A 17,318-nucleotide genomic window follows, 5' to 3' on the forward strand; every position below is an offset into this window, starting at 1 on the left:
AGTACCAATTTCAGTACACAGCCAAAACTGTTCTATTATGTTCAGTAGAAGCCTGCCTAACTATTGCAAGACAGTCTGAGAGAGTTTCCAGTATGGCATTACTGGCTTCTTTCCTTGTATCATTGACTAGAACTCTGTTTCCAAAATGTTCAAAATGGTCAAAATTAAAGTAAAACATTGATTTACTAATGAGAGGAAATTAAGCTCTAGCTAATGCCACATGGTTTCATGTTGCAGGGGAGAAAATCAACAGGAACGACACACGTTTGGTGATTGTGGTGTGGCTCTTTGTAGTGATGATCGTAACCTCGAGCTACACTGCCAGTTTGTCTTCAATGCTCACTGTGCAACAACTACGACCAAATGTTGCAGACATTGAGTGGTTGAAGAATCACAACTTGAAAATTGGTTGTCAGGATAAGATATGCGAATATGCGGTGAATGTGCTTAACTTCAAGTCAGAGAATATAGTGAACATAAGCCATGATTATATGTACTTTGAGGAATTCAAGAGCAAATATATAGCTGCGGCCTTTCTCGAACTCCCTTATGCGAAAGTTTTCCTCAATAAGCATTGCAACGAATTCACCGGCACCATGACTAGCACCAAAACTGGAGGATTAGGCTTTGTGAGTAACTCCTGAAACATTCATTATACCGAACCTTATGAATTTCATTCCTTCTGAGTTGAGCATCATAAAAATTTTCTAGTGAAGAAAATCCCCCATCCCCACCCCCAAAAAGAATACTTGCATAAATTAAAACGTACATAACGCAGAAAAAATTTTTGCCCACCATGCAAAATGATTTTCCATGTCATGTATGCCTTCACTGAAAGCATTTATCGTTCTGTATATAGAATGCAACTCTGATTGTTAGAACAGAAGATATTCTAGGATACCATTCCAGTTCACAAGAAACAATTCTGTAAGGAATCTATGGCAGCCAAAATTAATTTCAACTACCCTGCCAACAAGTATTGGAAAATTAACTCCTGAAACTGTTATCTTCCTTTTGGAATCTTGTTAGAAAGTTAACATCTGTTTCATCTACTTTGAGAACACCTAAGGAAAATCTTTTCGGGCTCCCCACTCAGGCCTTCCAGAAAGGGTCGCCAATTGCCGGGGATTTTTCTAAAGCCATTCTACAGCTATCGGAGAATGGAGATTTGAAGTCACTGGAAGATGAATGGCTGACTCCCTCACATGAGTGCTCAACCAACAAAACTTCCAACAAACCTAATAGCTTGAGCATTAAGAGCTTTGGGTTCCTGTATCTATTATCCTTTTCCACTTCTACCATTTGTCTTCTACTGTCGTTAATTAGTTGGCGAGATCCATGCAATGAGAGCATTTGGCAGAAGGTGGTTAGACTAGTAAGATACTTTCACATCAAGAATCGAGGAAGCCCTCCAACTCCCGCAGACATATCGTCCACAAATGAAGGCATATCAGATGCCAATGAATCCCCTTCCAGGCTGGACTTCATCAGCAATTCTAACAGTCCAGAGAGCCATCCTCCCTCGCCTGCCAGCATAAACTGAAAAGCTGCTTACTCTAAATTGTTTCAAGGAGAATAATCAATACATACTTAGAATATCTCAGAATATCTGTTAATATTCGCACTACGCAAGCGTATATACTATGCTTATATCTAGGCATTACCCAACATAGTTTGTATAAAAATATCTTCTGAAATACTAGTGATATACAGTTGTTTGGCTGAACCTGGAAATGATCCTGAAAAAGCCTTTTTCTTGTTTACCTGCAATATTGAAAACAATCAATGTTTTATGTTTATATAAATCTTCATCTGTGATTCTTTCAATCTTCATATAAATCTTCATGTTTTACTAATCAAAAAAATGATACTGTAAAAAGAAACTTCCATTCACAACTTGGATATAAGAGGACCGCGGGGGGCGGGGGGAAGTGGGGGGTTATTTGACCATTTGCTTCCTCACAAAATCTGCACTCAGATGAAAACACTGATAAACGGATGCTTCCCATTGACTTTTATTTACACTCATCAGAACAATATACTATATATAGTAGCTTTTTCAAGCTCTCCGTCAGCCAAGCATGATTATACATACTCGGTCTACAAAGTGTCAGAAATATGAAAATGTTCCTCCAACTGCATGTAAACTGCTATTAAAATACAGGCGCAGGTTTACACAGAATGACAACAGGGATGCACAGATTTCCGAATCAATCCCGGCTGCTGCTTTGATCAGTTATATTAGAAATGATTAACCTGATTGTGGGGCGGAAGGGTTGAACTCTGATTGGGATGACATTCACATGCTGCCTAGCCTGGTGAGGGGTCTTCTCCGCATGGACAAGCTGGGTATGCCCTACCTGAGGATATCATAAGCTTCGTGCCAGGTTTGTTGTTCGTTGTTTATTTGTCTCTCGTTGTTCTCAAGTTATTTGCGTCTCTGTTTGCCTTGTGTGCTGGGTTTTTTTTTGCAGGTGCCCCTCTTTTGACTAGCTTGGATGTAGGTTATGTATCTTATTTAAGGCCGTGTACCCTATATGGTTATATTGATTTTGATGCCTGGGTTTTTATTTAGCGCTTATGTACGTCCCAGGTGTCGTACTTGTAACCACGGTTTCCCTCCGCCACAAATGAGGACAATCAATAAAATTGGGGTCTCGTCCTCTTTTTTAAAAAAAAAAAAAAAAGACACAAAATCTACTAGACAAGCTACAGATGAATACTATTCATAGTCCCATGCTCCTCCGCCATTGATCATGAAAAATTTCTGCAAGGGATTGTGAGCGAGCGTGTATAGGTTTCGCACATCAGGCCGACCGTATGGAACATGTCGGATCTGTGCGGGTCGTGTCTGTGATTCGGTGGGTTGTGTCTGGCCTTTGTCGTATCCGTTTTCGTGCGTGATTGCAGTGTGCTTTGTAACGATCCGGCCCAAACAAAATTCAAGTCCAACCCGTACTTTGAAACATTATAAATAAATAAAAACGTAACTTTTAAAAGAATGTCAATTTTAACATTTTAATCTCTAAAATCTTGGTTGAGTAATGTGATCTTTTATTCTCTTATTCCTTTTTGTTTCTATGTTAGTAATGAGAAACACCTCAAACTTTGATAAAGTAAAAAAATTGACCAAAAACTATTTTATTGTATAAAAACAAAAAGGAGAATGTTATGAAAACTAAAAGAATACCAATTGTAAATAAATAAATAAAACTAGTAATTTAAAGGTTATATAGTGTATAAATATGGTTAGAAGTGTTAGAACACTAGTATTGACTTAGCTAAATGTCAGTGCATCAAAAAATATGTCTCTTTTAGCTCCTAAACCTGCTGCATTGGACTAGTTAAAATATGAGAGCTCAACCGTTGAGCTACAATATATCCAAAGTCAACTTCATCTTTGGTGCGATACTATTCATAACCAAAACACAATATATTTTATTCCAAAATCACTCAGCCCAAGTGCAGGAAATCCTTTCCCTTGTGAATCTGTTCCTCGACACCTCTTTTCACTTTCTCTCTCGCCGAATACCCCTTTTCATTTTTTCTCAGCGTTTTCTCTCTTCTCTTATCTTTCTATTCATTTCTCTCTTCCCACTAGATTGGCCCGACACTCCCTCTCTTTCCTTCTCTCCGTTTTTTTTTTCAATTTCCTTGCTTCTTTCATTGTCCCAGGGTTGTCGAACTCTTCTATCTCAACTTAGCTAAGGAATAATCGACAGGGAGAGTCGGTTTGCAAGAGGAAATCAACATTGAATACTACCAAGAATGGTGGGAGAGGACTTGAGATTTTTACCCTAGGCTGCCTCTCCAAAGTCTCTCTATTTTGATTTCTATTGTGATTCACAAGGGTAAACTTTCGTGACCATTCTTGTTTTTTCAATTTCTATTTCTATTATTTGGTTGTTTTCATAATTGGTCTGATATGTAGTGTTGAGAAAACCATATTGTACGTTTAAATTGGTGCTTGCTCTATGGTCTCCTATGTGTATGCTCAAGTTGCTTGGTCCGTAAAAATGCAAGCTTGATCTGTGTCTGATCTATGTAGGCTTGGTTGACTGGAATTCTATGTAGGCTTGGTTCAATGTCTTTCTGTATAGGCTTCGTTCTTGTCATACACAAACTAGACAAGAATTAGCATGTGGATATTTTGTGTGAACAAGATAATTTGACTACTCCAGTGTAAATTAACAATAAACATTCTGTGTTGTTCTTGGATGCTCCAGTGTAAACAAGATAATTAATTTCGAAAGTGCTAGATCCCAAGAGTTTTGAGAAATTCAGGCCAATAAGCCTATGTTTTGTGGCTTATAAGATTTTTTCAAAAATTTTGGTGAATCATTTGACGAGTTTTCTACCAAGAATAATTTCGGCTGAACAGGGGGCATTCATTCCGGGTCGTAATATTTTTGAAAATATATCTCTTGCTCAGGAGATGGTTCATGCGTTGAAGAGGAAGACAATTGGAGGAAATGTGATGGTAAAGCTGGATATGGCAAAGGCATACGATAGGGTGCATTGGGATTTTTTATTAAATGTCCTAGCTAGCTTTGGTTTTTCGAAAAATTTTGTAGTTTGGTAAAGGAATGTGTGACTTCCCCTTGGTATTCGGTAATGATGAATGGGTCGTATAAAGTTTTTTTCAAGTCCAAGAGAGGCCTACGGCAAGGTGACCCTGTGTTGCCTTATTTATTTATTTTGATGCAAGAAGTGTTCTCAAGGCTTCTTCGGAAAGAATTTGAGGAGGGTCGTATTGGTAAGTATTATCATCCTAGAGGGGCTCCGTTGGTGTCTCATCTGTTATATGCGGATGATATTCTAATTTTTTTAAATGGTGAAAAAAGATCTCTGAGACGATTGGGGTCTATTTTATCATACTATGAACGTTGGTCAGGCCAGCAGGTTAGTAAAGAGAAGTTGGCAATTTTTACCTCATCACGTATTAGTGCTGCCAGGCAGCGTGGTCTGGTTCGTTTAACGGGGTTTGCACCTGGTAATTTCCCAGTCATGTATCTGGGGGTTCTGTTGATATGTGGGCATTTGAAAGCCGTTCACCTGGATCATTTGGTTGCGAAAATTCGGGCTAAGGTGGCGGGGTGGAAGGCAAGGCTACTGTCGCAAGGGGGGCGATTGGTTCTGCTCAAACACGTACTATCTAGTATGGCTTCCCATTGTTTGGTTGTGATGAACTTTCCTCAAGTTGTGATTAAAAAAATTAATTCAATTCTAGCCACGTTTTTTTGGGGAGAGAAGAATGGAAAAGCAAAAATGAAATGGTGTGCGTGGTCTCGGATCAGCAAGCCAACAGAAGAGGGTGGTCTGGGTTTGAGGAATTTTCTGGAAATTCAAAAAGCGATGCACATGAAATTGGCTTGGCGCATTTTTTCGGTGGACTCATTGTGGACTCGGTTCATGGCGTCGAAGTATGGAAGAGGACAACATGCTTCGTTACTAGTAGCTCACAGCAACAGTTCGAGAATTTGGAGTTCTATAGTCTCAGTTATGCATGATGTCTGCGAGGCTACCATAGTTAGAGTGAGAGAGGGGAGTTCGTCCTTCTGGTATGATAGGTGGTTTTCGAATGGTCCTTTATGCAATTTGGTGGGGGTAGTTAGTAGGCCTTCATTACATATTAAAGACGTGTGCGTTGGGAATTCATGGGACTGTGACATGCTCTAGCAGTTAATTGGTGAGGAGTTGGCGGCTGAGGTGATTAGTGAAATTGGTGTTGGGCATCCTGGACAAGATGTTTTAATCTGGAAACCTACTTTAGGGGGAGATTTTACAGTAGCCAGTGCGTGGGAGTTAATCTGAGTGAGGAGAGATCATCATGTTTGTATGGATTGGATATGGAGTAATATTTGCCGAAGAAAATATCAGTTTGCATGTGGAGGGCCCGTTTTAACTTTTTAGCTACAGATACTAAGGTGCAGTCTTGTGGAGTTGTTATGGCTTCAAAGTGTAACTGCTGTCAATCCCCATAGACCGAAACACTGGATCATGTGCTTGCTTCTGGGGAGATTGCAGAACAGGTTTGGTGTTTTGCTTCACTAGCGCTAGGCATTGGTGTACAAACCAGAACCTAGAGGCATCGAGTGGAGGTTTGGATGGCGTGTACGAAAAAAGGAACGCAAAAGGGCATTTTAGTTGGCCTTTTACCAAGCATCATTACTTGGAAATTATGGAGTCGACACTGTCAAGCTAGGATTGAGGGTGTAAATACCAGCGCAAGGGAGATTTGGAGAGCTGTTCGGATATGGTTGGGTATTCTGGTAAATGATTTGCATGATAAGAAGGTCTCCAAGGTTGATGCACATGTTTTGAAGGCTTTGGAAATGAATATTCCGGAACAGGTAGTAAGTAAACCATTGCAAGTTGTATGGTTAAAACCACCTGTGGACTGGTGGAAATTGAATGTAGATGGCAGTTGTCGTGGCAATCCAGGGAATTGTGGTGGGGGTGGAGTTTTGCGGGATCATAGGGGTCGGATGAAGGCGGGTTTTTCTGCTCACTATGGGTTCGGAACCAACAATGAGGCTGAATTAAGAGCTTTACTTCAAGGGGTTCGGCTATGTAAAGAAATGGATTGTCAAAATATTATTTTGGAGTGCAATTCTAAGGTAGTGGTTGATTGGGTGAAGAAGCGAGGTTGTAATTTATGGTATCTTTGGGACTATTGGAGCTCTCTCCTTCAGGAACTAGATGGAGTTCAATTCCTAGTGGTGCATCAATTTAGAGAATGTAACAAAGCTGCGGATTTTTTGGCAAGGAAAGGTGAGGAGGGTTTAAATAGGTTTTTTCTTTCCTGGTGATTGTATACCGAGGTTATTGAGGGGTATTATTAGGTTAGATGCCTTGGGATTTCCATCCATAAGGAAGTAATGGATTATGAGTTTTCTATAGTTTTTTTTCCTGGTGTTGGTTTTGGGTTTTTTGTTTGGTTTTTTGGGTTATATTTTGTTTTTTCGACGGTATTCCTCCACCATAAATGATTTTTTTTTTTAATAAACTTGGGACAAAGCTGCTATGTGGGTGGCTTCCGGCTCTTTAAAAAAAACAAAAATTAGTTCGATGTGTAAGAGCAGATATAGTCATTGCACAAGCAAAGTTATCACTAAAATTCCTCACAACAAAAATTAATTTGGTTTGCATGTGTAGCACTAGAACAAAACCAACATGAATGCAAGATTTGCATAGTCATTGTGGGCTGGTTGTTAATTTTTGGAATTTTGGAAATTGATGTTATTCTTTTGTGGGCAGGTCTGGTGGGTTGGATTTAATTTCCAAGACGTTTTGTATTTGGATTGTGGGCTATTTTGTGTTTGGATTGGATTTCATTTCCAAACTTGAACTTGTGTATGGTTTGTGTATGGTCAAGTTGCATGTACCAGACTGCTGATTTTTGGCGTTCTAATGTGGAAAGGAGTCTCTTTTATAGTTGGTTCAATTTCTGGCCCTTTTCTTTTACTGTAATAGAGTCACTCAAAATGTGCATGGATCGGAACGTTCAGATTTTTTCAAAAAATTGCAGCAACCACGCGATAATTAGTTTAGAAAATATGTTGGACAGGATTGGACAGTTTTTGGCGTGTATTGGACACAATGTTTTAAATACCGTACCAGACGTCACACCGGTCAAGACATTGGAACGAAATATTTCGATACCGGAAGCGTTTCGTGTACCGTTTCGAGATAGTCGATATATGAATAAATTATATATATAAATATATATAAATTATATTCCAAAATACTAGTCTATATATGAATAAATTATATATAAATACATATGAATAAATTATATATAAATATATATATATATATAAATTATAAATAATTTAGTCTGAATTGAGGATAAAAAAATGAACTTGTAGTTTGAAAAAATGAAATAAATAAATAAAATCCGAAATATCGGCCTGTACGAGCCGAAATACAGGCCGGTACGACTGGTATTTGGGCCGGTACGATACGATATTTGAAACACTGATTGGACAAGATTGTTAGAAGACAATGAAAGTTTTTCAATACCTTATAAATAAGATAAATTAATGTCCATTTTAAAAATAAAAAGGAAAATCTTAAATAATAGAAGTAGTACAAATAACCATGTTGAATAATTAGGTTGAGAAAAAAAATATTTAGGAAATAATAATTTAAGTAAAAATTAAATTATTATTATATAAAAAATAATATTATATTATTATTTTTGCTGATATATGGATAATCCAATGTGAAATTATATCTTGAATGACAAAGGTTTTAGGGAAAACAAGTAGTTTTAGGCAAATTTTGGCTTTAGTTTTGGTTAGATCATTGGCATTGCCAATGCTCTTATATTCATGCTTTGACTTGAGTGATATTTAGACCAGATTTAGTTTGGGGTTTTGTGACTGATTTTATTTTATTTTTTTAAAGCGAATCAATGTAATACCCGGAAGTGGAAGGTGTTGGAGTATTTTGGCAGTATGATTATAGGGGGACTACAATTTTTAGTGAGACTGTAGAAATTTGTTAGGTTAATTGTTCTAAGTAGTTAGGAGTACTATAGTTAAATATGAGGTAGTTTCATAATACAAATGCACGGTTCAACCACTATATTACATTATGCCATATCATTACAATGATATAGTTGATAGGACGTGAGTATGTACTACATCTTCCATATTTCAATCTTACCTACTAATTAATCATTTTTAAAATTAACTACATTGCCATTACATACTTTTATTGGAAAACAAATAATCTAATTTAACTATTCTTATAATTTCAATTGCACAACATGTGACTTGAGCCTCTTGCAATTATCAGATTCCAATTCTTTAGGGTTGGGCTCTTATCAGAGTTAGAAAGTCCAACTCTAAACTTCGATCGGAGCTCCGACCTCCAATCAGAGTTGAAGGAAAGAAGAAAAGCAAACAAAAAAAAAAAAGGTTTGAGAGCATATCAAAAACTAAATTCTCAAATTCTTGCATACAAAATGTAGATTTGATTGAACTATATAAGATCAAGAAATCTAACAAAACACGGAGAGCAACACAAAATTGGTTAGAGAGGGACAGGAGATGGAGAGAAATGGAGAGGACTTACCGAAGTGGGGTAAGACATGGACAGAGAGAGAAAGATGGAGATAGGGCGGAGAGGGAGGCTACCGGCATGGCATGGTGGGGTGCCAACAGAAAACCGGTAGGCTAGACCGGTGTGGAGGGGCAGAACAGAGAGGACAAACCGCCTGAGGGCAACGAAAAATATAGAGTAGGAGATGCAAGGCTCAGGAGGTTGGAGTTTAGGTAAAAGGAAAATAAAACCTTTGACAAAACGGGAAGCTTAGCAACACGACTGGGGTTTTAAAAACTAGGGAGAAAACAATGTCATTTTCTCCTTTTCTTAACAAACAATTTTGAAAAATATGATTGTCTTGTATGCAGGGGGCTCGAACACGGGTCAGAGGGTTGCAAAACAGGGTCTCAACCATTAGGTCACTCCACTGACTATTACTTATTTATAATATCAAGTATATTAAGGCTGCGTTGGGTTGTAAGACTCAACTAGGGGTGTAAGTTTGAACCGAAAAACTGGTCCTAACCGACCCAGTTGGGCTAGTTTTCAGGTTTTCCAGTCCAAGGCTGGTTCTTGCATTGCACAAACTGGCTGGACCCGATCCGGTTCCAATTCTGTGGTTTCCAGGACCAGATCGGCCCAATTGGAGAAAAAATATATATAAAATAATATTTTATATATATATATATAAGTTTTATACAAAAATAATATTATACAAAATATTTTTTATATATAAGTTTTATATATAATATATAAAAAGTAAGAAAATCACTCAAAACATTATTACTAAATTTTCATAAGTACATAAGACAATAATAGTTATACTAATATAGACTATAGTTATGCTTATACTAATATAGTTATACTAAATCACTATAACTAATACTAATATATAGCTAATACTAATAGTATAATATAGACTATAGTTATACTTATACTAATATAATTATACTAAATCACTATAACTAATACTAACATATAACTAATACTAATAGTCTAATATTAATACTATTATATAGTCTAATATATTATATAGATATACTAATATATAACTAATACTAATAGTCTAATATTAATACAATTATATAGTCTAATATATTATATAGCTGTACTAATATATAGCTAATACTAATAGTCTAATATAGACTATAGTTATACTTATACTAATATAGTTATACTAAATTACTATAACTAATACTAACATATAACTAATACTAATAGTCTAATATTAGTACTATAATATAGACTAATAATCACTATAACTAAATCACTATAGTCTATAACTATGTATTAAATGTATTACAAATATATATAAATTATAATTATCAATTTCCGAAACCATGAGAAATTTTTTTGAATGATCATTTTAAAAAAAAAAAAGAAGAACCAAACCATTTAAGAAACCAACAAGAAACGGCGTCGTTTCCTCTCCAAATCTCCAAAAACCAACAACGAACGGCACCGTTTAGACTCCAAACCATTGAATAAACTCAACAAACCCTAAAACTACCCCTCTCTTCCAGTCTTCCTCACCTCTTTGCCTCACTCTCTACCTCGCCGCCTTGCCTCTCTGCCTCGCCTCTTAGCCGCGGCTTGTAGCCTGCCACGTACAAACCTTCAGCCTCACCACACTCTCGTTGTCGAACCTTCCCCCTCAAGGACTTACGGCCTCACCTCAGTGACCTCACTCTCATCATCAAACCTCCCCTCACGTCTCTCTGTCTTCGATTACTCACGGTAATGTCTATTCATATTTCTTTTTCATTTCATTACTTGTTATTTGAAATTAATTCGAAAAGTTTGGATCATTCAAATGAAACAGAAACACCCAGCAATGTATGACCTTCAATGGAAAGGACCATGGAATCAATAGCTACTAATGATCCGTTTTCTCCCAAATCTAATGTAAGTAAGCCATCTACTAGTCCTAGGAGTGGTAGGAAAAGATCTATAGTTTGGGATTATCTTACAACGATTAATACTGAGGATAAGTCGAAATCTAGGGCTGCATGTAACCTTTGTGGGATGACTTATGCTTGTGATTCTAAATAAACGATTAGAGGATGAAGATTAGAGATATATTAAGAGTGTTGGGGAGGATGATAGTGAGGATGTTGATGGTGTTATTGAGTTGGGTAAAGGAGGGGCATCCAAGTTAGGGCCTCCAACCATGGATGATTGGGATAAGAGTAAGTTGTTTGTAAAATTTCTAAAGATGTTTTACGATGCAACCTTGCGTTTATCGAAGGCCAGTTATGTCACTTGCAACTGTTTTGTATTTAAGCTAGCGACAATTTAAGCTACAATTAATTTGAAGTGTGAGAAAGGGCCTCATAATTTGAGGACAATAGCATGTAGTATGAAATCTAAATGTGAAAAGTATTGGGGAAATATTGAAAAAATGAAAATTTTGTTGTATGTTGGGTTGGTTCTTGATCCTCGATATAAAATACGTTGTCTAGCATTTATTTTTGAAAGAATATGTGAGGATAATAGTTCAAAAGTTCTTATGTTCGTGGATTAGGTTAAATATGTCTTGACTCGTTTATACGATAGTTATTGTAAAAATGGCGGAAGTGATGTTGGGGCACAAGATAAAACTATGAGCCAATCAAGCGAGGAATGGGCTAGTACTACAAGTTCAACTGCTGGGGTAGGTCAAGATGATTTCGGATCATCTATCCATGCACAAATTAAGCATCATTTGAAGTTGGAGAACTCTTTGGAGAGTAAATCTGAACTGGAGATGTATTTATCTGAAAAATGTGAAGAAGATGATGCGACATTCGATGTATTGACTTGGTGGAAGGTTAACTCCATTAGATACTGCGTGCTTTCAAGAGTTGCGTGGGATGTTCTTGTAGTTCCGATATCTACAGTGGTCTCTGAGTTGATTTTAATATAGCAAGTCAAGTACTTGATCCTTTCTGTAGTAGCCTATCTCCACTTATGGTAGAAGCTCTTATTTGTACACAAAATTGGCTCCATTATTCTACCCTGATTAACATTCGCACTTTAATGGATGATGTTGAGGAGTTTGAAAATTTTGATACAAGTATATAAAATCATTCACTTTTTCTTTAACTGTCTCTAAAGTGTATATCATATTAGTAATTTGTTTTAATTGTTATGCTTATTATTTTTTTCCCCTTTTGTGTAGAGCTCATGGAAGACCTAGGGAGTTCTTCAATACCTACTTCTTTGGTTGGAGATGATTTGGACTTGTAATTTGTTGAACTTTTAATTTGTTGGACTTTTGGTATTTAGACTTGTAATTTTTTGGACATTTAGAGATTTTTCTTTTATTTTATTATTTTTTTTTTGCAGTTTTTGTAGTATTTATATTTATAGGCTTGTAGCAGATTTTTGAAAAGTAGTTTTTAGTAAAACAGATTTTAGTAAATCAGATTTTTTTAGTAAACAGATTTTTTTTTAGTAAAGCAGATTTTTATAATTGTATTAGTATCAGATTTTGGAATAAAAGTATAAAACAGATTTTTTGAAGCAGTTTTTTTTATTAATAGATTTTAAATGGCAAACTAACATTTTAAAAAATCAAAAAACTAGACTAGACCGGAAATCGGTAAAACCGAAAATATTGGTTTAGGAAGATAACTGGTACGTAATTGGTTTTGGAAAATGCAAAACCAGTACATACCGGTTCAATCCTAAATTTTGTCCAAAACTGGACCAAACCGGACCCGTTACAGCCCTAGACTCAACTGAGCTCAAGCTGAGCTCAGTTTAATTTTAAGCTGAGTCTAACATCCAAATGTCCAACTCTCAAATTACCAAACTCATCTCAACTCAAAAACTTTTTACACGTGGGACCCACAATCATTTCAACGTAACACATCTTTATACGTGGGAGCCACAACATTTTTCAACGTCCCATAAAAAGTATTAAACTCATCTTAATATCCAAACACGTTTTAAACTTAGTTTAGATAGACCCCACATAACTATTTCCACTACTCCACTCACTAATATTCATAAAAAACTGAGCTCAACTTAATATCCAAACGTAGCCTAAGTGTAAATATTGGAATCGGAGTTCAGAGATCGGAGCCAATATAGACTTCGACTCCGACTAGTTTTTTAGGAGTAACTCCAAACTCTAATTTTCCCGACTCCACCAAGGTCGGAGTCAAAGCAAACGGTGGTTTTGCCCGCCCCTACAATTCTTTAGAGTTTGAATAGATAAAAATAGAACTCTAGCAACTTATCTAAGACCTAAAATAAAAGAGATGAACGTGAAATACTTACTACTGCGCAAAATATTTAATGGGATAGCTAGCTATAAACTATGTGAGATACACTTCACTTCACGTGTCTTTATCTTTCTCTTGCTTTAAATTCTACAAATACAAATTAACTGGGCTTGGGTTAATTCACGTGTCTTATCTTAGAACCCAGTTAGAAACTCTTAGCTAGGTTTGCAATTTATAAATGTTCTCATCATCAGCCTCCTTTTATATAACAACTTTTTTTTTTCTTTTTTTATTTTTAAAGAAAGAAGATGATACTCCAATTTTATTAATTGTCTTCACTTATAGTTGAAGAAAGATGTCTGGAGGATACAAATAAATCATAAGTCCAAAATCCAGGCATAAAAAACTAATACTTCCGAATACCATACAAAATATCCAAAATTACAATCATCTCAAAACAACAAAATCTGTAAGAAACCAATTCAAGAAAACCTGCAAAACCAAAGCACATGCAAATGAATATAAAATAATAAAACAAATGTTACCTTTTTTTTTTTTTAAACAAAACTTAGCCAAATTTTATATACGGGAGGCCCAACTTGTCTGTCTTCAACATTCATTTCAATAAATGAGGAAGATGAGTAAAATTGTCCCAAGTCGCAATAGTACCTTCAGCACCAATCCTTGCTAAATAATCAACTGGAGCATTACCTTGTCTAAATACGTGGGAAATAGAATAGTTCAAACCTTCAAGAAAGCCAAGAATTTCCTCCGAGAAATCTTCAAAGTTCCAAAATTCACAATGTGATTTCTGTACCCATTGAACAATAATCAGAGAATCTAATTCAATGTCAGCATGAGTTAGACCCAAATTATGCACAAGTCACAACTCAAAAAGGAGCCCCATCCCCTCAGCATATTTATTTGATCCCAGACCTAAATGTTCTGAAAATCCTCTTATATAACTTCGAACGTTATCAAATGCATCATTTGTTTACTAGAAAAGTACTTGATGATGATCGGATGACTCCCAAAATGACAAGTTATCTTTGCTCATCAATGCACGCCCATGGATTTTAAATTATAATGATCACCACCAACATTAGCGAGTATTTTCCAAAAGTCGCTTGATTTATTTGCTACATTCCTTCCCCATTTTTCTTTTCATTTTTATAATTTAGTTTTCGATGAGAATTCTCCACTCAATGACCATCATGTCAGATTCAAATTATCATCGCCATTAACTTGGGTTCCTAACTATATATGATTATAACCAACTGCAACTGATCATAGCAAACGAATTAAGTCAGCTATTATAATTTATTTCCATGATTGTGCATTAATTTTCTCGTGCACGTTCCCTACAAAACCTAACAGTTGTTTGTGTTACAAGACTTGGTGTTGCAATATTAAAGTCCAAGTCAAGTATTTGACTTTTCTTTTTTAAATGGATTTAATTACTTTTTCATGTTATTGTTTGTAGATAATTTGTATCTTTTTTTTAAAAAAAGAAAAAAATAGTCGAAGGTCACATGTCTAAGAGTGACCACCTCCCGTATTTATTAAAAGCCCTCACTTGTGGCGGAGGAATACCGTAGACACAAACCAAGGTCACCTTAGAGTTTACAAAAAATAACACAAGATCAAACAACTCAGGAACAAAACCAGAAACAAAAACCCAAAGAACCTAAAAACACAAAACATCCACCAAACTCATAAGCCTGCCCCAACTCCAAATTATTGGCACCTAATATAGGGAAGACCCCATTTATCAATATGTACAAGGCCACAAAAACGTTTATCTCTTAACTCCTCCACCCAAAAATCGAAATGTTGACCCATCACCCCCTCTATAGCTAGAAAACCTACAACCATGTTTGATTTTCGATAAATATGCCGAACATTGACATTCATCAAATGAAATAAATGAATTGCTTCTTCCCAAAAATCTCATAAATATCAAAATTTGCACACAGGATTACCTTACCAATGCGCAAATCCTACAATAACCTTACCATGGTGATCTCTACCGACACCACCCCTTCAAGACATACCTGGATTACCACAGGATCCTCCATCAATATTTAACTTTACTGACCCCACACCCGGCCTAGTCCAAGCAATCTTCTTCACCTCCCTAGTACTCACCGGCACCATTGGACAGTGTAGTTCTTGCAAGATCAAAGCATCTCTTCCATTGAACTTTTTCAATTTCTGAAAAGAAGTTGAAAGCTCCACAAAAAAACCTTTAACACATCGCACAATCCGTTTCCAATAAAAAATCCCCCTCTCCATACGATATACATCTCGCCCTCCAAATGGACCATGTAATAATAATTGGCGCAACCTCACAAAGCCAACCCACTTGAGAAGAAGTGGATGCCCGTAGCCACAAAACATTAACAACCCTTTGCCAACTTCTCAACTGCGGGATCTTGATCCCAAACACCCTAGTAAAAAAATCCCAGACCCTCCTAGCCCCTTCCCCATCACATAAAACATGATCAAGTGTTTCCATCTAAGTAGCAACGCATCAATTACACTTTGATACAATCGGAATACCCAGCTGCCTAATCCTTTCATCCACCGGTAGAGCTTGAAGACGAGCTCACCAAACCATAAACGACATTTTCTTTGGTACTTCATTTTGCCAAAGCCATTTCCTCCACAAGCAAATCAAACCCTTGTGCCTAATTAATTCCCAGGCAGATTTAGACATAAATTCCCCATCATCGGCCAGCTTCCATACATAGAAATCAGTTTCCCCTAGTAGCCTCAACTGGAAACTTACAATTTTCTCCACCATCTCCTCTCCAACGAGCTACCGCAATTTAGACAAATCCCAACCATTTCCAAGAACCAAATCCCAAATTCTCAAATACAGATCTCCAACCACCACCTCTGAATCAGCAACTACACACAACTACACAATCCCCTAACCAATTATCAAACCAAAAGCTTGAATCACCCCCTCGAATTAAGCACGTAGAATTACTCAACACCATAGGGAATACCCTTAAAATACCTCTCCAAAATCTCGATCCTCTCCCAGACGAAACCAACGACACAAGATGTGAATTTCCCACGTACTTTGCATTAAAGAAATCAGCCCACAAAGAACTACCCTTTAACAAATTCCAAGCAAACTTCATGAATAAGGTGTTTTGAACATCCGAGAGATCCTAAATTCCCAATCCACCTTCCTCTACCGTCAAGCAAATCCTCTTCCATGAAACCCATTTTCTCTTTTTAACCTCCATACTCGAACCCCATAAAAAATTGGCAAAAATCCCCTTTAGCTCCTTAACTACTCTCAGTAAATTTAGCACAGAAAGCAAATGAATCGGCAAACTATTTAACACATGTTTCAAGAGGATAATCTTACCCCCAAAGGATAAAAGCTTTCCTTTCCATCCCGCAAGCTTTTTTTGCGCCTTTGCCAACAATGGTGCAAACATACGCAGCGTCATACGGCCCACATACAATGGCACTCCCAATTAAATACAAGGCCACAATCATTCGATGAAACCAGTTAAACTCTTCAAATCTTCCTTCCTGGGCAATGTAAAATATATTTACTTGGACTAACCTCTTGGCCCAACATCTTCTCATATACCTTCAGAATTTGCATAGTGTTTCAGATTGAATCTCTACCACCATTCCAAAATAACAAGAGGTTATTAGCATATAAAAGATAGCTAATTATCCCCAGTTCAAACAGCTTTATTCTCCCCAATAAAAATTCTCAATTAAACAAACGAGACAAAATCTCCTCTGTCAAAATAAAAAGATAAGGCAATAACGGATCGCCTTGACACAGGCCTCGAGAGGATCTGAAAAAGCCCTTCAAACTTCCATTTAGCATTACCGAAAAAACCAGCAAGGAAATACAATTAAAAATGATAGATCGGCACTTCTCAAAAAAACCCAGCCTCTTCAACACCTCCATAAAAAATTGCCAACTCACCCGATCATATAATTTCGCCATATCAATTTTAATCATCACCTTTCCATCTCTAGATTTTCAATTCAGCCCAAGAACCATTTCTTGAG

General features: G+C 36.6%; 1 protein-coding gene across 3 annotated transcripts in view; it reads left to right on the top strand.

Annotated features, from left to right (window-relative positions):
• The window catches only part of LOC109021235 (glutamate receptor 2.9-like), a 58,015-nt gene that overhangs the window by 3,314 nt on the left and 37,383 nt on the right, over positions 1-17,318 (top strand). The window contains exons 4-5 of one of the 3 annotated variants that reach the window (XM_019003830.2): positions 238-629; positions 1,097-1,758. The exons of the other annotated variants lie outside the window; for them this stretch is intronic. Of the exons in view, the coding sequence (XP_018859375.1) occupies positions 238-629; positions 1,097-1,543 (839 nt within the window). The 3' untranslated portion in view covers positions 1,544-1,758. Of the gene's footprint in view, positions 1-237; positions 630-1,096; positions 1,759-17,318 lie in introns of those variants that run through there. 3 annotated transcript variants of the gene reach the window in all.

Source organism: Juglans regia, chromosome 4, assembly GCF_001411555.2.
Source record: "Juglans regia cultivar Chandler chromosome 4, Walnut 2.0, whole genome shotgun sequence".
NCBI lineage: Eukaryota > Viridiplantae > Streptophyta > Magnoliopsida > Fagales > Juglandaceae > Juglans > Juglans regia.